The 22,620-nt window shown below is 42.3% G+C and overlaps 2 protein-coding genes across 5 annotated transcripts in view; one reads left to right on the forward strand and one right to left on the reverse strand.

Moving 5' to 3' along the window:
• LOC109917404 (branched-chain-amino-acid aminotransferase, cytosolic-like) overlaps nucleotides 1–16,865 on the forward strand; it is a 50,309-nt gene extending 33,444 nt beyond the window's left edge. For 2 of the 4 annotated variants that reach the window (XM_048617485.1, XM_048617486.1), the window contains 3 exons: nucleotides 896–1,036; nucleotides 5,680–5,754; nucleotides 7,111–12,084. In XM_048617485.1, the coding sequence (XP_048473442.1) occupies nucleotides 896–1,036; nucleotides 5,680–5,754; nucleotides 7,111–7,152 (258 nt within the window). In that variant the 3' untranslated portion in view covers nucleotides 7,153–12,084. Of the gene's footprint in view, nucleotides 1–895; nucleotides 1,037–5,679; nucleotides 5,755–7,110; nucleotides 12,099–16,693 lie in introns of those variants that run through there. The other 2 variants (XR_007265675.1, XM_020517224.2) reach the window with 2 other exon arrangements.
• A 49-nt stretch (nucleotides 16,866–16,914) lies between these two features.
• The window catches only part of LOC109917402, a 78,348-nt gene continuing 72,642 nt past the window's right edge, over nucleotides 16,915–22,620 (reverse strand). Inside the window, exons 10-11 of the transcript XR_007265676.1 lie at nucleotides 21,361–21,461; nucleotides 16,915–17,196 (exon numbers count right to left, since the gene is read on the reverse strand). The gene's annotated coding sequence lies outside the window, so the exon portion shown is untranslated. The remainder of the gene's footprint in view (nucleotides 17,197–21,360; nucleotides 21,462–22,620) is intronic.

A 22,620-nucleotide genomic window follows, 5' to 3' on the forward strand; every position in this document is an offset into this window, starting at 1 on the left:
GCCCACACTGACCCTCACAGCATCCCACCCAGACCGCACCCACCGCCCTATAACCCACCTCATCTATCTATCCCTGAACACTATATGGACAATTTAGCATGGCCAATCCACGTACCCTGCACATCTTTGGGCTGTGGGAGGAAACCGGAAGACACCCATGCAGACACGGGGAGAATGTGTTAACATTTTGGCTCTAGTATGAGTCATATTAGACTCAAAATCATTGACACTGTTTCTGTCTCCACAGATGCTACCAGACCTGCTGAGTTTCTCCAGCACTTTGTTTTTATATTATATAACAGAATCATTTTCTCCTATTGGAAGGCAAATTGAAAAATAACATTTGAGAGCAATGCCCTGGTTTATTTTACATGGGCTATGAGTGTGAAGAGTATACAGTTTCAAAGAAAATTGACTGTTTTAAAAATGGTAATAGTTAACTCTCCAGGTCGGCATCATTGGACTAAGCAACCCTGACTTGTAAACCAAGTTCTTCTGGATCTTCAATGTTTGAAATTAGCAGCTGCTGCACACGTTTCCCTCAAAACCCTCATAATCTCAGTCCCTCCCTCTGCTCCCTGCCAATGAGGAGAAAATAATCATTTTTGGGATGTAACTTAACTAAGTAGGCTTCACTTTTAAGCCAAGATACAAATTGGTATTTTCTTTATTTGGGGATGTTGCTGACAAGTTCAGCAGTTACCCATCCCCAGTTGGCCTGACAGGATAGTGGTAGGTCTTCTTCATAAACTGCAGTTATGTTGTGTAACACAGTCATGTTATGTAGGAAACTACAGGATGTTCACTTTGGTGAATGAACATTTATAGCAGGTTAGGACAAGTCACAGACTAGCCTCAGGTTCCAGCTTCATTAAGCTCTTGTCTTTATTTCCAGGGTGAGTTTAAAGTTTCAGAACGAGGGATAACAATGGCTGAACTGATTAAAGGGCTGCAAGAGAATCGAGTGGACGAGGTTTTTGGCGCTGGTACAGCCTGTGTTGTCTGTCCAGTGAATCGAATCTTGTATCGCGATCAGGTGGGTTCTCTTTACTTTTTTAAAAACAGCTTCATCTTTACAGACAAAATGAAATGAGAGAAAGTAGAACTCTAGAAGGCATTTGATGAATTAACAAACACTATTTGTCGTACAAGAACATAAAAAGTAAGAGCAGGAGTAGGCCATCTGGCCCCTTGAGCCTGCTCCACTATTCAATAAGATCACTGCTGATCTTTTTGTGGAGTCAGTTCCACTTACCCGCCTGCTTTCCATAACCCTTAATTCCTTTTCTGTTCAAAAATCTATCTATCTTCGCCTTAAAAACATTCAATGAGATAGCCTCAACCGCTTCACTGGGCAGGGAATTCCACAGATTCACAACTTTTGGTTGAAGAAGTTCCTCCTCAACTCAGTCCTAAATCTGTTTCCCTTTATTTTGAGGCTGTACCCCATAGTTCTAGTTTCACCTGCAAGTGGAAACAGCCTCCCTAATTCTATCTATTTCCTTCATAATTGCATACATTTCCACAAGATCCCCCTCATTCTTCTAACTTCCAATTGTATAGTCCCACTGTATCAATATCTCCTCATAAACCTACCCCCTCAACTTTGGAATCAACCTAGTGAACCTCCTCTGCATCCCCTCCAGTGCCGCTACATCCTTCAGCAAATAAGGAGAACAAACTGTACATGGTACTGCAGGTGTGGCCTCACCAGCACCCTATACAGCTGTAGCATAAACATCCCTGTTTTTAAACTCCATCCCTCTAGCAATGAAGGACAATATTCCATTTGCCTTCTTAATTACCTGCTGCACCTGCAAACCATTTTTTTTTGGTGAATCATGTACAAGGACACCCAGATCCCTCTGCACAGCAGCATGTTGCAATTTTTCACTGTAGTTAAATAATAGTCCATTTTGCTGTTATTCTGACCAAAATGGATGACCTCGCATTTTCCAACGTTGTACTCCATCTGCCAGACCTTTGCCCACTCACTTAACCTATCTATGCCTGTCTACAGACTTTGTGTCCTCTGCACACTTTGCTTTTCCACTCATCTTAGTGTCATCTGCATACTTTGACACACTATGCTTGGCCCCCAACTCCAAATCATCTATGTAAATTCTAAACCACTACAATTCCAACACTGATTCCTGAGGCATGCCACTAGCTACTGATTGCCAACCAGAAAAGCACCAATTTATCCCACTCTTTGCTTTCTGTTAGTTAACCAATCTTCTATCCATGCTCATACTTTACCTGTTATCTAATGCAGCAGCCTTTTGTGTGGCACCTTATCGAAAGCCTTCTGGAAATCCACATACACCACATTCTGTTGACTTTTAAAGATTTCCCAATCCAGTAGTTTCCCATTAATCTTTGCCACTTTATATGCATTAGCTTTCAATTTGATACTCTCCTTTATCTTCTTAGTAATCCCTGGCTGATTATCTCTTTTCCTACAGTCATAGAACATAGAACATAGAACATTACAGTGCAGTACAGCCCCTTCGGCCCTCGATGTTGCGCCGACCTGTGAAACCAATCTGAAGCCCATCTAACCTGAACTATTCCATTATCATCCGTATGTTTATCCAATGACCATTTAAATGCCCTTAAAGGTGGCGAGTCTACTACTTTTGCAGGCAGGGCATTCCACACCCTTACTACTCTCTGAGTAAAGAACGTACCTCTGACATCTGTCCTATATCTATCACCCCTCAATTTAAAGCTATGTCCCCTCGTGCTAGCCATCACCATCCGAGGAAAAAGGCTCCCACTGTCCACCCTATCTAATCCTCTGATCATCTTGTATGTCTCTACTAAGTCACCTCTTAACCTTCTTCTCTCTAACAAAAACAGCCTCAAGTCCCTCAGCCTTTCCTCATAAGACCTTCCCTCCATACCAGGAAACATCCTGGTAAATATCCTCTGCACCCTTTCCAATGCTTCCACATCCTTCCTATAATGCGGTGACCAGAACTGTACGCAATACTCCAAGTGCGGCCGCACCAGAGTTTTGTACAGCTGCAACATGACGTCACGGCTCCGAAACTCAATCCCTCTACCAATAAAACCTAACACACTGTACGCCTTCTTAACAACCCTATCAACCTGGGTGGCAGTCCTTCCTTTTTACTGGTATATGCTTTTGCTGAACACTGTGGAGAATTGTTTTGAAAGTCCTCCACTGTTTCTCAATTGTCCCACTATATCGTCTTTGCTCCCAGTCTACCTTAGCCAACTTCTCCCTCATCCTATTGTAGTCTCCTTTGTTTAAGCACAAGACGCTGGTACTGGATTTTACCTTTTCAGCCTCCATCTGTATTTTAAATTCAATCATACTGTGATTACTCCTTCTGAGAGGATCCCTGCCTATGAGATTTATAATTATTCCTGTTCGTTACACAGGACCTGATCTAAGAAGCTTGTTCCCTCTTAGGTTCCTCGAACAGTATGAAATGGAACCTATCGCGGATATGTTCTATGAACACTTCCTCAAGGATGCCTTTACTGTCTTGTTTTGACCAATCTGTAGGTAGATTAAAATCCCCATGGTAATTGCTGTACCATTTCTACATGCATCAGTTATTTCTTTGTTTATTGCCCACCTGACGGTGATGTTGTTATTTGGTGGCCTATAGACTACACCTGTCAGTGACCTTCTCCCCTTACTGTTTCTAATTTCCACCCACATTGATTCAACCTTTTTCTCCATAGAACCTATTTCATCTCTCAGTCCCACCCTGATGTCATCCTTAAATATTGGAGCTACACGACCTCCCTTACCTTCCTGTCTGTCCTTCCAAATAGTCTGATATGCCTGGATATTTGACTCCCAGTCATGACCACCCTGCAACCATAACTCTGTACTGGCCTCTAAATCATACCCTTTCGTCATGATTTGTGCTGTCAATTTATTTACCTTGGTTTGAATGCTATGAGCATTCAGGTGAAGAGCTCTTATCCTAGTTTTTATACTTTCCTTTTGATTCCTAACACCTTCACCAGAAGAACCTTTATTTTTAAACATTTTTTCTATCACGACCTGGTTTCCACTCATCTTAGTGCTACACAACTCAGCTGCTTCTTGATTCTCTTTTTCCTTAAACCCTCACCCACTCTAGCTAGATCATGCAATCATAGAACATAGAATCCCTACAGTGTGGAAACAGGCCCTTTAGCCCAACAAGCCCACACTGACCCTCAGAGCATCCAACCCAGACCCATCCCCCTATTACCCACCTCATCTACACATTCCTGAACACTACGGGCAATTTAGCATGGCCAATGCACCTAGCCTGCACATCTTTGGACTGTGGGAGGAAACCAGAGCACCCGGAGGAAACCCACGCAGACATGGGGAGAATGTGCAAACTCCACACAGACAGCCACCCGAGTGTAGAATCGAACCCGGGTCCCTGGCTCCGAGTTAGCTCAGAGCCTCCCCTTACGTTCACATCCTCCTGCCAAGCTAGTTTAAATAATATTATATAACAGAATCCTTTTTTCCTTTTGGAAGACAAACTGAAATAACATTTGAGAGCAATGTCCTGGTTTATTTTACATGGGCTATGAGAGTGAAGAGTATACAGTTTCAAAGAAAATTGACTATTTTTAAAATGGTAGTAATTAACTGTCCAGATCGGCATCATTGGACTAAGCAACACTGACTTGTAAACCAAGTTCTTCTGGATCTTCAATGTTTGAAATTAGCAGCTGCTGCACATGCTTCCCTCAAAACCCTCATAATCTCAGTCCCTCCCTCTGCTCCCTGCCAATGAGGAGAAAATCACTTAAACTAAGTAGGCTTCACTTTTCTAATCCAAGTTACAAATTGGTATTTTTTTTAATTGAAAATGTGGCTGCCAAGTTCAACAGTTGTCCATTCCCGGGTGACCTGACAGAAAAGCCTTCAAGCATCTTATCCAAAAGGCAAATCTTCCATGTGAGCCAAGTGTTTTCACAATGCTGATTTGTAAATGCAGTATAACCAACAACAATGCAGATTCTCTGTCCATCTGAAATGTAGACAGCCCAGTTGCCAAGAGGATCATTATATAATGTTCCCCACATAGTTCACTGAGGCTAACTATCAGCAGCTTGCAGCTGGCCCAGCTGAAGTCAGATATTCAGTAGACACCAGGGTTCAACGCTGGGTTCTTTGAATCTTTGCAGTTCAATTTGACTTCCCGCATTTGCTTTGCCCATTGAACCAGTTTTATCATTCCGTTACGTGGTTGGGGGTGGTGTTGGGAGGTCAAGTGCAGGGGCTGGAAAGGGCTGGGGCATGTGAGAGGGGAGCGGGGTGGGGGATGGGATGGAAGATAGGGAAGGGGCACAGGATGGGGAGGGAGAGGGCGGAGGCAGGATAGAGCAGAGGATGTGGAGGGGGATATGGAGTTTGACAGGAAGGGGGAGTTATAGGCACTTTCTGATCTGACACAACCTTATTAAAAGGTAGAATTGAGGACCCCCATGTTGTAATCTTGTCCCTAACGAATATGATCATGTAACCAGGATATTAGCATGTGATATTTAAAAAAGAACCAGAAAAACTACAATGTGCTAGAGGTAAAAGATTTGCATTATAGAACAATTTAAAAACATAATTCTTTATTTGAAAGCATGTTAATGGTGGAGTGCTGTAGGTAAAATTTCTGTTTTGCTCTCCTTCAGAACTACCACATTCCCACCATGGAGAATGGCCCAGAACTAGCAAAACGGTTCCTGAAAGAGCTAACAGATATTCAGGTAGATGTTAAGCCTTTTGAAGTTCAATTAAACTAAACTTTGTGTCTGTTTGACTCTCCCAGAATAAAGATGATGATTGTATACAACTTCATACTTGTGTAGGGTTTCCATGAAGAGTATCTCTTCCCATTATACAGTGCTACATGTTTTAAAGCTGTCCTTTAGACTGGTAAAACTGACCAGAAAATGTTTTTGTTTGAAGTAATATTCCATTCTCTATGCGCAAAAATATTCTCTTCAGCCCAGTGATTAGCAGCTTTCTCTGCGCTGCCACTACCTGCAAGGTGATTTGGAATAAAGTGGCACGGTAAATAAAAGGCTTTTTAAAAAATGTTCTTGAGATAGAGGGATCACTGGTAAGTCTGGTGTTTATTGTCTATCCCCTGAACTTTGTAACAGTTTAATACCATTAAATCCCACTGAGCCAGGTCTTGGACCTATTCAGCAACATTAAAGTGTTAGTGTGAAATGAGGTAGAGACAGCAAGCTTCCTTCAAAGACAGGAGTGAATCAGGTTTTGTTTTTTCACAAGAACCCTGTAGCTTCATGTTTCTAAAGATGCATTTTGGCTAAAGCATCCTGGGAATTGTGGGTGGACTATAATCCCAACTGTGTCATTTCCTTTAAAGGGATAAAAGCCTGCTTTCTCCTCTTAAACCGAAAAATTCTGAGCCTGTCGAGGAGTTCAGGATCACAACTGATCATTTCTAGCTGATCCATATTCTTTGGATGCTTCGTAATTTAAAAATAGACAAGGCAGGCTGACGGGTGGGTCGGGGTTTGAAAGGAGAAAACTTTATTCTGGAATTTTGGAATGTTTTATAAGGCGACAGACAAGGTTTACCTTGCAGAGAGTAATCATTGAAACCTCTTCTGACACCCGAGGGTGGGAGGTATAGGGATAAATCCCTGCCTCTGCCTGATTTGCACCCCCCCGAGGCACAGAGGGTCCCCACCAGATTGCCCCCCCTCCTGAGGCACAGGGGGGTCGCTGCCAGATTGCCCCCCCTCCTGAGGCACAGGGGGGTCCCTGCCTCATTGCGCCCCCCTCTGAGGCACAGGGGGCCCCTGCCTGATTGCCCTCCCTCTGAGGCACAGGGGTCCTAAGGCAAGTTACAGCATTTCAGCTGTTGCCCTGACATAGAGAAGAGAATCTGGCCTGTGTAGCTCAAGAGAACACTGGGTGTAGTGTTCACCCTATCTCTTGAAAGATGAGACAGGTGCCAATCAAAGAGATCTTTTATTTGAATCTGTGTGTGTTTCTATGCTGTCAGCCTTATGACTGAGGCGAATTATGAAGAAATACAAATACTGATACAGTGCCTAACAAAAAATATAATTGCATTTTAATTTCAGTATGGCCGAACCTCAAGCAACTGGACACACCTGGTCATCTAAGCACTGGAAATCTGTTTCCTGTTCTGCAAAAAGCTGAGCCAGTTGCCATCTGTGTTGCTTTGAGATGGGATACCTGGTATCCTTTCTGATAATTTGTGTTGCTTCAAGAAAATATCTGACATTTATTAATCTAGTTCAATAATAGATTTAGTCAGGATTGGTACTGTTTTTTAAATTAATTAGTCTGACTAAATATATAATGTTAACTGCATACCAACTATGCTATTGCTGTTTATGGGAGTTTGGAATTTAAATTCTACTTGATGTCAGTGAATACCAAAGTGCTTAGCATTACTGACCCTGGTGCAATGTGAAACTCTCCACTGCAGATGTCCAAAGAAATCACTCATGCAGGAAGAAGTGAGTAATATTTCAGCCACGATCCCATTGAATGGCAAAGCAGGCTTCAGGGGCCAAACGGCCTACTTCTATCCTTATTTCTTATAGTCTGTCTTATCTTTGCCCTGTTCTTTCTTTGCTCTGCTGTCAGCTACAGTAGTCATCAATCAAAACTGGAAATGCAGATCTATTAATGTCTGGAGCAGGAATGTCAGTTTAACAGACTGAATCTACTCTGTCAGACCTAATCTTGGAATGTTGTGGAAACATGGCCCATTTCTTTCAGATGTAGAGTAATCTGCGGCACAGTGTCTGTGTTTTTGGAACCAAATTCGGTTTCTCGTTTTTATTCCTAGAGATTATATTAGCTGCAAACTTTTGTCTCGAGGTTTTTGTTGGCTTAGGTGCTAAAAGTTGCCCTGAACCAGTGGCTGTTGGCTGGATGAATCTGCTCCACTGGTCCAACAATCTGAATTTAGCCTTTTACAGTCCCTTGAGAATAGGAATATCTTTGCCAGTAGATCGTCCTGACAAACTGATGTTTCTATCAGTACGTTCTCTCTGTTTGCATTCAGAATGAGTGCTCTCATGGTGCTAAGTTGATGGTGATTGAACTGACTACTGTGAAACAAGAACATAGTAAAACTTATGAGCACAACGTAAATGATGTAGTATATTACAATGGCTTCTTAAATTTATGTGTATTGCTGTTTTTTTTTACCAAGTTAGTAATATGTTTTTAATTCTCTGATTGTGCCTTAGTGCTAGAATGTGAAGGCACACAGAAGTAGATAGACAATACAATCTTGCATTTTTTTTCTAATTTTTTTATTTATTTTCCCTCTGAAAACTCTCCATCCAGTATAGAGTGCCTAGCCTCCACTCTGTGGCTGCTTGAATAGTTAGTTATGGTAATACCATTGTGGGGGGAGCTGATGAACAAGCTTGACGTCTGATCAAAGGTCATCCAGCGGAAATGTTAACTCTGTTTCTCTTCACAGATGCTGCTTTACCTGTTTTTGTTTCAGATTTCCAGCATCCAGTAGTAGTTTCCTTTTGTGTTTGACAACCAACCTGTCATTCTGTACCACAGTGCAGTGACTGAGCTCACAGCTTTAAAGTGTAACACTAACAAGCAAACAACCATTGCCAGCTCTTAACTAGTCAATCAGCACCTGAATGAAGCAAACAGTGGGTAGAGATAGTTCAACATAGAGAATCTGTGCTCAAATTGATGACCTGACTTTTCACAATTATGAACATTTTCAAACTTTTCCTGTGAGTTTATTGATATTAGTGGTAGACGTGAGTTAGTGAAACTGGTTCCCACCTAGCGCACTATCAGCTATTAGTTCAGTAAAATGATGCAGTAAGCTTTTTCCATAAATCCCTGTAATATTTAAACCCAGTTAGATTTAACATTGGGAACACCCTGCCTCACCTTTTTTTCTGCTTTCTAACTTGTTTTGCATGTTTTGTTTCGTGGTTCTCAAGGTCTGATGCAAAACTGTTGATTTAACAAATGAGAATATTTATATTCTGTAATGCAACTTCTGTAGTGTGTTTTTGGCCATGTGAAAATCTGAGTATCCTAGTGTGACCATATGTGTACCCAAACTTCTTGGCATGACAATGTGTTTATTCCCATTTGTTAACATGTCTGTGTGTCCACAAGCAGCTCGAGATTGGATACACATACATGGGCTTATCTGCGTACATACCTCAACATATCCATTTGTTAATCCACACATTTGTATATCTTTAATTGGTACATTTAATTATGATGATAAACGACAGAACATGTAACCCAGCGCATTCATTTTAGATCATCATGTTGAAACTGAGGCCTAGAGTCTTAGTCAACCGAACCTGTACTGTAAGAGGCAAACATTAATGATGAGGGTGTAGATGTTTTCTAGTTCAACAGGAACAACCTCCCTACAGATTGATGACTTGATTTTTCAGTGACTTTGACCCTGTCTGAGCTGAGTTAAGTAAAAAGATTGGAATTTTATTTTCATTTACAGGATGTGGGCATTCATTGTCTATCCCAAGGGTCACATGCAAAGCAGATCAGGTAAAGATGGTAGATTTCCTTCCCTAAAGAGCACTAGTGAAATGGTTTTTATAACACTGATTATGTGCTCACAGTTAAGCTTGTATTTTATCCTAAGTTTTTAACGAATTCAAATTTCACATCACCGTGGTGGGATTTGAACCTGTGTCCCTAAAGCATTGGCCTTGGGTTCTGGATTATTAGCCCAGGTATATTACCACTATGCCACCAGCTCTCCGTGAAAAGATTATTCTAATACCTGTCTGGTCAACTCAAAAGTAACTGGTCTAATTATACCATTCCACCAGCTTCTTAAACGCACCTCTTAACTAAGCTGTTTAGTCTTCAACAGAATCTAACATTAACTTTAAGGAAACTGCTTTGGGTCAGTTCTTGACACTTTATTTTGCCTGGTGGTGCTTCCCAATCTCCAGGCACTGTCATCATAACTTTACCAGAACTTTTTTAAAAGTTAAAAGATTCAGTATTATCTTCTGACTCAACGTTTCAAGTCTTCAGCAAATCTCTTTATGCATCCCTCAATTCAGTCAGTAGATGGAGTAAGCTATTCTCTACACTGCTAAATGGCTAGCTCGGAGTGGTATGAGGAAGAAGGGGGAGCAGAAGTGATGAAACCTTAGTTAGACAATCTGTTGTGGTTAATTGAGCACGAAGAAGGGCAAATAATGAATGTTTTGAGAGGTTAGTGTGAGCTTTGAACCCAGTAACCCAAAAGGAGGTGTTGGCAGGTAAAGTCAAACCAACAGCACAAAACAAACTGATGAATCTTTTTTTGTTTCCTGCCCATTATACTCTGCTGATGGAGGAGGAATTCCAGTCCAGACCTATGTCTGTTCCAGGGTCTGCACCTCACATTCTCCCATTTAATTATAATTCAGGTGAACAGATGTACCACACAACAAAACCCCAAGTGATTTTAATCATCTTGTACGCTCTTTAAACCAGAATCTAAAAGGTAGTTTTGAATGATCTAATTCCTTGATTAGAAAGATCTATTTTGCTGTACTGCTAGATATGTGTATGGAGATCAGTCATCTCTTAGGGATAGCGAAGATATGAATTCAAATACAAAAAATATTGTCAATACTAGGTGGGTCCAAAGCATCAGCATGCAGACAATACAGTTCTGGGTGTGATAATGGGTACCTAATGAACTATAACCTGAACTGATTGACTTATCCTAGCTGTTTTGTGCTGCAGTTTCCAATTTTACTTCAAGAATTATGGGTTTACATCAGAGCAGACGTGAATGGCCAGTTGGAAAAGGTGTTGCAGAACAAGGCAGCATTGCAGAAGGTGATGTACAACTGCAGTCAGAGACTGCCTTGGTGCAGGTACTGGATGTAAGTCAGAGATGTCACTACTTTTAAAATGAAAGCTACAACTTTGAAATTCTTTTTTCTATTTTGGTCTAAAATAGTTAAGAAAACAATTTCCTAAATAAAGGTGAGCTGGTGATTGAAATTGACATCTTGTGTGTAGGAAGGAGGCTGAGTGGGGAGGGAGGAGTATGGAAAGGGAATGTGGGGAGGGGTCTCTGTGGAGAGGGGATTGTGTGGGGAAATTTTGCTGTAGAGAAACTGATTGTTCCTGAACTTAATACTGAAAGGATAATTTCAGATTAGAATCTAGAAAAGAGAACCGTTCTGTTGACTATTTTCAGTAAAGGCTTTGGGAGAGTTGAGTTCAGGTCAGGCATCCCTAGCTCACTGACATGCTGGGTCTCAGTTACAAATTGCTGTGTTTGGTGGCAGTAATTAATATGAAAGCATCAAATTGAAAAGGACATTTGAGCAGTGTGCTGAATGTCACCATACCCATGCTTAATGATGTGGGTTTCAGAGTGAATGAAATCCAGGGTTTCTGTCAGATCTGACGTGCCTGTCATCTGAAGTGCAAGGAATGAACGAATCAAAAAAAAATCTTGCTTTCAGATTGTCCTCCCATTGATTTGTATTTTACAGAGTACTTCCTCTTTGTGTTTGCAAGATTTATTTTAGTACCTACTATTCATTCGATCTAATTTTCAAATGAAGTTTGTTGCTGTAATTAGCATCGGAGGCTTTAGGCAATTGGTATAAGAAGAGATGGCTGGGCAGACAGCTCCAATTGACAGCAGTTCATTGCAACCACACCTGAAGGACCAGCCAACAGTTTGAAATGTTACAGTTTCAAGAAATACAAAAGTCCCCATCTCCAAAACTCTGGTCACTCGAAAGTTTGATTAGATATTCAGATATTCCTAAAATGTACAGATTCATCTTGTGGTGTACCAGTTTTACACAGGCCGTCATGTTCTCATTCTAGTTGGTGTGCCTGGCAGTTGACATGCAAATCATCAAGTGTATTTATTTGTCACTTTGTATGTGTGTTGGTGAGTGTATTTGTATTTCTGCTTTCAGTGCTATCTTTGATTACCATGTGCTGCTTACTAATCTGTATCGTTTCATTGTAAAATCCCTCATACACATTTGTGCTGTTAGCACAACACATTGTTTTGATAATTCTGAAATAAAACCATAAAAAAAAATATTATGTTGTCTGGTTTTATACCATAATGATGTTTAGAATGCACGAACACCTTATCTGCACCTAGGTGCAACCATACATGTGCAGTTAGCCAATTTTATTATCATTACCAAATCAAAGAGGGTTCTTGTGGTGCGGGGGTGGTGTCCTGACCTCTGGACGGGGGGGGGGGGGGGTGATGGGGAGAGAAGCAAAGAACTGTGAATGCTGGAAATCACAAACAAAAATAGAAATTGCTGGAGAAACTCAGCACGTCTGGCAGCATCTGTGGAGAGAAAGCAGAGTTAATGTTTTGTGTCCAATGACCCTCTTGTCTGAAGAAGGGTCACTGGACCCAAAATTTTAACTCTGCTTTCTCTCCACAAATTCTGCCTGAACTGTTGAGTTTTTCCAGCAATTTCACTTTGTTTCTGGGCCCAGAGACCTGGGTTCAAGTCCTGCCTGCATCATAGGTGTCATTAACATCTCTGAACGGGTTGGTTTGAAATTTTTTTAAAAAATAAGTACCAAATCAAGGGTCAGTTTGTCTGCTCGTCTACACTGCGTGTTCGCATACGTTAAGAACTACAATGATCTACAATGGATGCATTTTATATAAAAGAAAATTTGATGTAAATTTCCAATGGTTAAGGTTAGGGAGTGAACTCCATCAACTCAAAATGCCAGACAACTGGACTGGAGATGAAGGGAAATGTTTCAGAAGATTACACTTCCCTAAATTCTTAAGATTGTAAAGATTGGTTCAATTGGAAGACTGAGATGATGTTTGGACACTGTAGAAAAAGGTTACCAAAAGGACACTCTGGTTTTTTCTTTTAAAAAAAAACTTGGAAGGAGACAATTAAGCTAAGTATACAGCCAAAGCCTTGTAGACAAAGCGGTGGGGTGAGACAGGACATCATGAGGAATAGGAATTATTTTGTCTATAGTTTACTCTGCCTTGAGGAGGAGCCAGGCAGACCAGAGTGTACCTGGGGGTGAACGGCAGCAGCACAGCTTCTCAGTAACATCCAGGCAGCTCCAGCCCAGTCCAAGCAGCAGCTAATCCTCAAGGGAGTGATGGTTAGACTATGTCTTATTGGAGATGGTCATTGCCTGGATTTGTATGGCGCAAATGTTTCTGAAGAAGGGTCCTGACCCAAAACGTCAACTTTCCTGCTCCTCTAATGCTGCCTGGCCCGCTGTGCTCCTCCAGCTCTGCACTGTGTGTTATCTATTACTTGCCACTTGTCAGCCTAAGCCTGAATACTCTCCAAATCTTGTAGCATTTGAACATGAACTGCTTCAGTATTTTAGGAGTCATGAATGGTGCTGAATATTGTGCAATGATCAGTGAACATCCCCACTTCTGAGTTTAGGATGGAGGGAAGGTCATTGATGAAGCGGCTAGAAATGGTTGGGCCGAGGACATTACCCTGAGGAACTGCTGCAGAGATGTCCTGGGGCTATTTTCCCTGGAGTGTCAGAGGCTGAGGTGTGACCTTCATATAGGTTTATAAAATCATGAGGGATGTGGATAGGGTGAGTAGCCAAAGCCTTTTTCCTATGATGGGAAAATGAGAGGGCATAGGTTTAAGGTGAGAGGGAAAAGATTTAAAAAGGACCTAAGGGGTAACTTTTTCACGCAGAGGGTGGTGTGTATGGAATGAACTGCCAAAGGAAGTGGTGGAGGCTGGTACAATAACAACATTTAAAAGGCATCTGGATGGGTACATGAATAGGAAGGGTTTAGAGGGATATGGGCCAAATGCTGGCAAATGGAACTAGATTAATTTAGGATATCTGGTCGGCATGGACAAGTTGGACCAAAGGATCTGTTTCCATGCAGTACAGCTCTATGTCCCGGAGTTGAGATGACTTACCTCCAACAACCACAATCAGCTTCCTATGTGCCAGTTAGGACTCCAGCCAGTGGAGAGTTTGCCTCCTGATTCCCAATGATTCCAGTTTTACCAGGGTTCCTTGATATTTTAGTCAAATGTGGCCTTGACATCAACGGTTGTCACTCTCACCTCACCTCTGGTATTTTTTGTCCATGTTTGAACCAAGGCTGTAATGAGATCAGGAGCTGAGTGGCCCTGGCAGAACCCAAACTGGGCGTCACTGAGCAGGTTATTGCTGAGCAGGTGCTGCTTGATAGCACTGTTGATAACACCTTCCATCACTTTACTGATGATCGAGAGTGCAGTGCTGGGGCGATAATTGGCCGGGTTGGATTTGTCCTGCTTTTTATGTATAGGATATACCTGGGCAATTTTTTCACATTGTCAGGTTATGCCATTGTTGTAACTGTACTGGAACAGCTTGGCTCGGGGAGCGGCAAGTTCTGGAGCACAAGTCTTCAGTATTATTGCCAGAATGTTGTCAGGGCCCGTAGCCTTTGAAGTATCCAGGGCCTCCAGCCATTCCTTGATATCACGTGGAGTGAATTGAATTGGCTGAAGACTGATATCTGTAATGTTGGGGACCCCTGGAGGAGGCCGAGATGGATCATCCATTTGGCATTTTTGGCCGAGGATTGTTGCAAGTGCTTTAGTCTTATCTTTTGCACTGATGTGCTGGGCTCTTCCATCATTGAGGATGGGGATATTTGTGGAGCCTCCTCCTCCTCCTCCAGTGAGTTGTCTAATTATCCACTACCATTCACGACTGGATGTGGCAGGACTGCAGAGCTTAGATCTGATCCGTTGGTTGTGGGTTCACAGCTCTATCTATCACTTGATGCTTTCGCTGTTTGACATGCAAGTAGTCCTGTTTGGTAGCTTCACCAGGTTGACACCTCATTTTTAGGAATGCCTGGTGCTGTTCCTGGCATACCCTCCTGCACTCTCCATTGAACCAGGGTTGATCCCCTGGCTTGATGGTAATGGTTGAGTGGGGGATATGCCGGGCCATGAGGTTACAGATTGTGCTGGAGTGCAATTCTGCTGCTGTTGATGGCCCACAGCGCCTCATGGATGTCCAGTCTTGAGTTGCTAGATCTGTGTGAAGTCTGTCCTATTTAGCACGGTGATAGTGCCACACAACACGATTGAGGTTGTTCTCAATGTGAAGGCAGGACTTGGTCTCCACAAGGACTGTGCGATGGTCACTCTTACCAATACTGTCATAGACAGATGCATCTGCAAACAGCAGATTGATGATGATGAAATCAAGTACGTTTTTCTCTCTTGTTGGTTCTCTCATTACCCACTGCAGACACACTCTAGCAGCTATGACCTTTAGGAACCAACCAGATCAGTAGTACTGCTGCCAAGCCACTCTTAGAGGCAGACATTGTAATTCCTGTACCCAGCGTATCTTTTGCACCCTTGCCATCCTCCATGCTTCCACCTCCTGCTCAACATTGGAGGAGTACTGTTTCATCAGCTGAGGGAGGATGGTATGTGGTAATCAGCAGGAGGTTTCCTTGCCCATGTTTAACCTGAAGCCATGAGACTTCACTGGTTCCGGAGTCAATGTTGAGGACTCCCAGAGCAACACCCTCCCGACTGTATCCCACTGTGCCGCCCCCTTTGCTGGGTCTGTCCTGCCGGTGGGACAGGACATACACAGGGATGGTGATGGTGGTGTCTGGGATATTGTTTGTAAGGTATGATTCTGTAAGTATGACTATCTCTGGCTGTTGCTTGACTAGTCTGTGAGACAGCTCTCCCAGTTTTGGCACTAACTCCCAGATGTTAGTGAGGAGGACGCTGCAGGGTCAACATGGTTGTTTCTGCCGTTGTCTTTTCTGGTGCCTAGGTCGATGCTAAGTGATCCATCTGGTTTCATTTCTTTTGAGACTTTGTAGCGATTGGTAGAACTGAGTGGCTTGCTGGGTCATTTCAGAGAGCAACTCAGAGTCAACCACATTGCTGTGGGTCTGGAGTCACATGTAGGTCAAACCAGATGAGGATGGGAGATTTCCTTCCCTGAAGGACATTAGGGAACCAGATGGGTTTTTCTGACAATCGACAATGGATTCATGGTCATCATTAGATTCTTAAATCCACACTTTTTTAAATTGAATTCAGAGACCACCATCTGCCACGGTGGAATTTAAACCTGAGTTCCCAGAAGTTTAGCTGTCCTTTCGGATTAATAGTCTCATGATATAGTGGAGACAATGACCTAGTGGTATTGTGTGGCATGAATGTTACTTGTCACTTTTCAGCACGGCCCTGGATATTGTCCAGGCCTCGCTGCATTTGAACATGAACCGCTTCAGTAGCTGACGAGTGGCAAATGGTGCTGATCATTGTACAATCATCAGCGATCATCCCCACTTCTGACCTTATGATAGAGGAAAGGTCATTGAAGCAGCTGAAGGTGGTTGAGTCCAGGATATTACCCTGAGGAACAGAGATGTCCTGGAGCTGAGATGACTGACCTCCAAAAACCACAGCCACCTTCCTATGTGAAAGGATCTGAGAAGATGTGGATTCAACGTCTGTGCTCTTTACACAATTACAACGTGCTGTGTGGGTTAGGGTTCACTGCCTTTTGTATGAAATTATGGAATAAGGCTGCCTTCACACACAGCCACTTTAAAACAGTGAACCTGTATTCTGCTGGACAGTGTTTTGCACCTTAACTCCCAGCTTTCCCTTTCAGTCACTGATGCACTCTATAATGTGAACTGATCATCTCTCCTCAGTGATCCTCTGAAGAGAGGACCATGAAGTTACTGCCATGACATCTCTGTCACTGTGCTGCGGGCTCACAGATCTACAGTGACCAGTGGTTCTTCCAGTACTGCAGTCTGCAAAAAAAAACCTCAAATGCAGGGAAACCATTTATCTATTACAATAAACCAGTTTCAACATTGAATTGTTTTCTTTATATAAATATATTTTAATCAAGATTATTCACTTTTTAAATAAATAAAGAATATCTGACAGTAACATCTGTGATTATTGTTGAATTCCTTTGCTACACTCTTGTCAACATTCTATCATTCCCAATGGATCTGCTGAATTAGGATTGACTTGTCCAGAATGCAAACATTCACTGCGCATTTCCACAGGTGGAAGATTGAGCCTTTGTGTGCTTCCATGGTCATTTAAGAGGTCATTAACACGGCCTTCTCTGAATTTGCAGTTCTCTGTTAACTGAAACTGAAACAAACATCAAGTCAGAAAGTATTGAAGATATTAAATCTTAGCTGAAAACTGCAAGGTGGAACTTAGGGCAAATTGGCAATGGGATGCTTATGCTGAGGAAAATCACTTTTTTTAAAAAAACTCCTGATGACTGAATCAATTTCTGTTCAATCAGGAATAGGATAGATACATCGTTGTACAGCTCCACAAAATTAAACTGACAATATATCTCAAACCCTTTCTATAAACTTGGAGTGCTGGATGACTAAAGAAATTGAGGCTCTAGACAAGAATAAAAAAGGGAGCATATGGCAGGTATAGACAGCAGGGATCAGGTGAATCCCTAGAGGAGTATGAGAGCTGAGGAAGTATACTTAAGAGGGAAATCAGGAGGGCAAATAGGGTTAAAGAGAATCCAAAGGGATTCTACAAATACATTAAGGGAAAGAGAGTAACGAGGGAGAGAATAAAGTCCCTTAAAGATCAACAAGGCCTTCTATGTGTGGAGCCACAGAAAATGAGTGAGATATTGAATGGGTATCTCACATCATTATTGACTGTGGTGAAGGATATTTAAGCTGGAGAACTTGAGGAAATAAATAGTGTTATCTTGAAAAGGGCCCATATTACAGAAGAGGAGGTGCTGGATGTTTTAAAACTCAAAGGTGGATAAATCTTTGGGACCTGGTCATGTGTATCCCAGAACTTTGTGGGAAGCTAGGGAAGAGATGCTGGGCGCCTCAGATATTTGTATCATTGATAACCACAGGCAAAGCGCAGAAGACTGGAGGTTGGCTAACATGGTGCCATTATTTAACAAAGGTGGTAAGGAAAAGCCGGAGAACTAAAGATGTCCGTGGTGGGCAAGTTGTTGGGATTCTGATGGACAGGATTTACATGTATTTGGAAAGGCAAGGACTGAGTAGGGAGTCTTTGTGTGTGGGAAATTATGTCTCACTAATTTGATTGAGTTTTTTGAAGAGGTGACAAAGAAGATTGATGAAGGCAGAGAGGTACACGTGGTCTATATGGACTTCAGCAAGGCATTCGACAAGGTAGACTGATTAGCAAGGTTAGATCACATGGAATCCAGGGGAACTAGCCATTGGATATAAAATTGTCTTGAAGGTAGGAGGCAGAGGGTGCTGGTGGATGGTTGTTTTTCATACTGGAGGCCTGTGACCAGTGGCATGCCTCAAGGATCGGTGATAGGTCCACTGCTTTTCATCATTTCTGTAATGATTTGGATGTGAATATTGGAGGTATGGTTTAGTAAGTTTGTAGATGATACAAAAATTGGTGGTAATTATTGGAACAATTAAGAAGGTTATCTCAGAATACAATGGGACTTGATCAGTTGGGCCAATGGGCTGAGGAGTGGCAGATGGAATTTAGTTTAGATAAACGTGAGATGTTGCATTTTGGAAAAGCAAATTAGGGCCGGACTTAGACACTTAATGGTAGGGCCCTGAAGAGTGTTGCTCGACAAAAGGACCTAGGGGTGCAGGTACATAGTTCCCTGAAAATGAAGTCTCAGGTCGACAGGATAGTAAAGAAGGCGTTTGGCATGCTTGCCTTCATTGGTCAGGGCTTTGTGTATAGGAGTTGGGATGTCATGTTGTGGCTGACAGGACATTGGTTAGGCCACTTTTGGAATACTACTTCCAATATTGGTCTCCCTGTTCTAGGAAAGATGTTCAGAAAAGACTTATAAGGATGTTGCCAGGATTGGAGGGTTTGAGCTATAGGGAGAGTTTGAATAGGCTGGGACTATTTTCCCTGGAACGTAGGAGGCTGAGGGGTGACCTTATAGAGGTTTATAAAATCATGAGGGTCATCGATAGGATAAATAGACAAGGTATTTTCCTCAGGGTGGGGGGAGTCTAAAACTAGAAGACAGAGGTTGAAGATGAGAGGAGAAAGATTTAAAAGGGACCTAAGGGGCAACGTTTTCACACAGAGGGTGATACGCGTATGGAATGAGCTGCCAGAGGAAGTGACTGAGGTGGGTACAATTACAACATTTAAAAGGTATCTGGATGAGTACATGAATAGAAAGGTTTAGAGGGATATGGGCCAAATGCTGGCAAATGGGACTAGATCAGTTTAGGATATGTGGTCAGCATGATCGAGCTGGACCGAAGCGTCTGTTTCTGTGCTGTACAACTCTATGACTGTAAGGGGCAGGACTGATTTAGGGAGGGAACTTAAGAGGTTTAGGCACTGGCATGTTAGTGGTTTGGTCACAATGGTGAAACAAAGGAAGCTGGAACTGGAGTAACACCAAGAGTTCAGAGAGGTTAAACTGCTGTTGTGACACCCCTATTCAAAAAGGGAGGGAGGCAAAAAGCAGGTAAGTATAAGTCAATTAGCCTAATATCTTTTGGGATAAGTTGTTAAGGAAGTAATAGCAAAAGATTTAGAAACCCATAATCTAATCAAGCAGAGTCAACATGGCTTTGTGGAAGGGAAATGGTGTCTGATTAATTTATTATAGTTTTTCTGGGAAGTTTCAACCAGAGTGATAGAGGGGAACCAGGAGGCATGTTGTATTTGAACTTCCAGAAGGCCTTCCACAAGATACTTCAGAAAAGGTTCAGTCATAAGACGAAACCCATGGTTTTAGAGATAGTATATTGGCGTGGATAGAGAATGGACTCCTGGGCAGGAAACAGTGAGTGGGGATAAGGGGTTCTTTATCAGGTTGGCAACTCCTGACCAGTAGCGTTTCACAGGGATCAGTGCTGGGACTGCTACTGTTTACAATATATATTAATGATGTGGAGGAAGGAAGTAAATGTATTGTAGCCAGATTTGCAGATCACACAAAAATAAGTGGAAAGGCAGGTTATGAGAGAGATTAGAGCAAATAGTCTGGAGAGATGTTGATAGGAAGTAAGTGGGCAAAAACTGTTGGCTAATGGAGTCTAATGTGGGAAATATGAAGTTGTTCATTTTGGAAGGGAGAACAAGAGAGCAAACATTTATTTAAATGGAGAAAAACTGCAGAAAGCTGCAACACAAAGGGACTTAGGGATATTTGAGCATGAAACACAAAGCTAGCACACAGGTGTAGCTGGTAATCAGGGAGGCTAATGCAATGTTGGCCCTTATTTCAAGGGAGTTGGAGTATAAGAGAAGGGGAGGCTTACTGCGACAGTACCAGGTGCTGGTGAGAGCACATCTGGAGTACTGAGAGCAGTTTTGGTCCCTTTATTTAAGGAAAGATATCATTTAATTGGAGGTAGTTCAGAGAAGGTTCACTAGGGTGATCCTGGTATGGAGGGATTGTTTTGTGAGAGAAGGTTAAACAGGTTGGGACTCTATTCGTTGGAATTTAGAAGAATGAGAATTGATTTCATTGAAACATATGCAGTTTCTTAAGGGGCTTGACAAGATAAAAGCTGAGACCATGTCTCCCCTCGTGGGAAAGTCGAGGACTAGAGAGCATTGTCTCAGAATAAAGGGATGCCAATTTAAGACTGAGACGAGAAAGAATTTCTTCTCTCAGAGGGTTGAGAATCTTTGGAGCTCCTTGTCACAGACAGCTGTTGAGGCACAGTCTCTTCTGTATGTTAAGAAAGATAGAGTCTTGATCAGTCAGGGAGTTAAGGGTTATGGGGAAAGTGCAGGAAAGTGGATGGAATGAGTATCAGATCAGCCACGATGCTATTGACTGGCTTGGGCCAAATGGCCTACTCCTCTTCTTATTTCTTATTGTCTTGTGGGTGTAAGGCTGGAGATGGTTAGAGTAAGGAAAGGGCAAGGTTATGCAAGGAATTTTTACTGTTGTTCATCATTTGTAGAAATTGTTTGGATAAGAATGTGGAAGCGTGGTAGGCATGTTTGCTATGACATCAAAATAGGTGGCATAGTGGGCAGTGAAGAAGGTTATCTGAGAGTTCAATTAGGACAGTGAGCCGAGGAATGTTGGAGTTTAGTTTTGATAAATACAAGATGTTGCATTTTGATAAGACAAACCAGGGCAGGACTTACACAGTTAATGGTAGGGCCCTTTATATCCCCCTCACAGCTTGCTTTCTAATCTAACTATGCATCATCAGCAAACTGGGATTAGTTATAGTTGGTCACCTTAGATAAGTCAACTTGAACAAGGGACCATTAGAATCTTTAAATATAAACAAGCCCCCACTGACACTGCATTGTACAGATACTCACGTTGCTATACAGAGTGTTGTTTGGATGGGAACACAAATACCGAGCACTCTTTCGTCCCTTAATCAAAATCCCATTATTGGTGAAGGCAATATCCATCAGAGCTGCAAAAGATAGGCACTTAGTGAATAACTGTTCTGATGACTTCCTAATCAAACTTGGGATTGAGGAAAGAGAGGGCAGAGAATCCCAGGTAGTGAAGAGAATTTCAGGGACAATGAGAGGAAGTGAGGGAGTGGGGAGAATCGCAGACTGGAAGGGAGCTACAAGGATGGAGTGTTCAGACAGCCCGAGGAAGTGAAAGATACCGTATACATTTCTTGTTTGATACTCTGCAGCCTCTTGCAATGGAATCTTACTGTACTCTGAAAATAATTTTGTTTTCATTTTAGAAAGTAATATTTTGGGCTAATCTTCTGTTTGGGCTAATTTTGTTACTTTTCTTTTCATTGACTTAATATATCTGCAATACAAAAGTTAAATATATCCCTGTCAAGGAAAGGAAGACTTACATTTATATAGCACGTTTCACTGCCTCAGGATGTATCCAAGTGCTTTGCAGCCAATGCATTACTTTTGAAGTGCAGTTACTGTTATAATTTAGGAAGTGTTGTCCAACATCTCATTCTTCAGAACTTTGCTAAGGGGTCATGGAGATTGTGTGTTCCAGTTTCTGGAGAGGGATTCTCTCATAAACTGTTTTCACTGAGTTAGGCACAAAGGCTACTGATCCTACTAGTAGGTATCAGGGACTGTACAGATATTGTTGAATTTCCAAACAGCCAATGTTTAAGATCCGTTGAATACCATTCATCATGCACACTGTCACTCTAACACTCAATGCTACCTTGGCGAGGTATTGAAATTCACTCACTGGACACTGTTGCCTCATGTAATAATTACAAGTTGACTCAATGAACTTCAAAATGAAAGAGTAGAAGAAAGACTGCACCAGGCCAAGTTAATTACAGCAGGCTGGACCCATGTCCTAACAAGTCAGGCAGGGACAAAGGATAACAGGCTCTGCATTGGATATTCCAGCTGATCCAACAAACCCTCACACCCCGTCCACGCAATAAGAACCAAAAAAGAATCCCCCTTGTCCTCACATACCACCCCACCAACCTCCGGATCCAACGCATCATCCTCCGACACTTCCGCCATCTGCAATCCGACCCCACCACCAAAGACATCTTTCCCTCCCCATCCTTATCTGCTTTCCGGAGGGACCACTCTCTCCGTGACTCCCTTGTCTGCTCCACA

The sequence above is a fragment of the Rhincodon typus genome, chromosome 37 (assembly GCF_021869965.1).
Source record: "Rhincodon typus isolate 14 chromosome 37, sRhiTyp1.1, whole genome shotgun sequence".
Lineage (NCBI taxonomy): Eukaryota > Metazoa > Chordata > Chondrichthyes > Orectolobiformes > Rhincodontidae > Rhincodon > Rhincodon typus.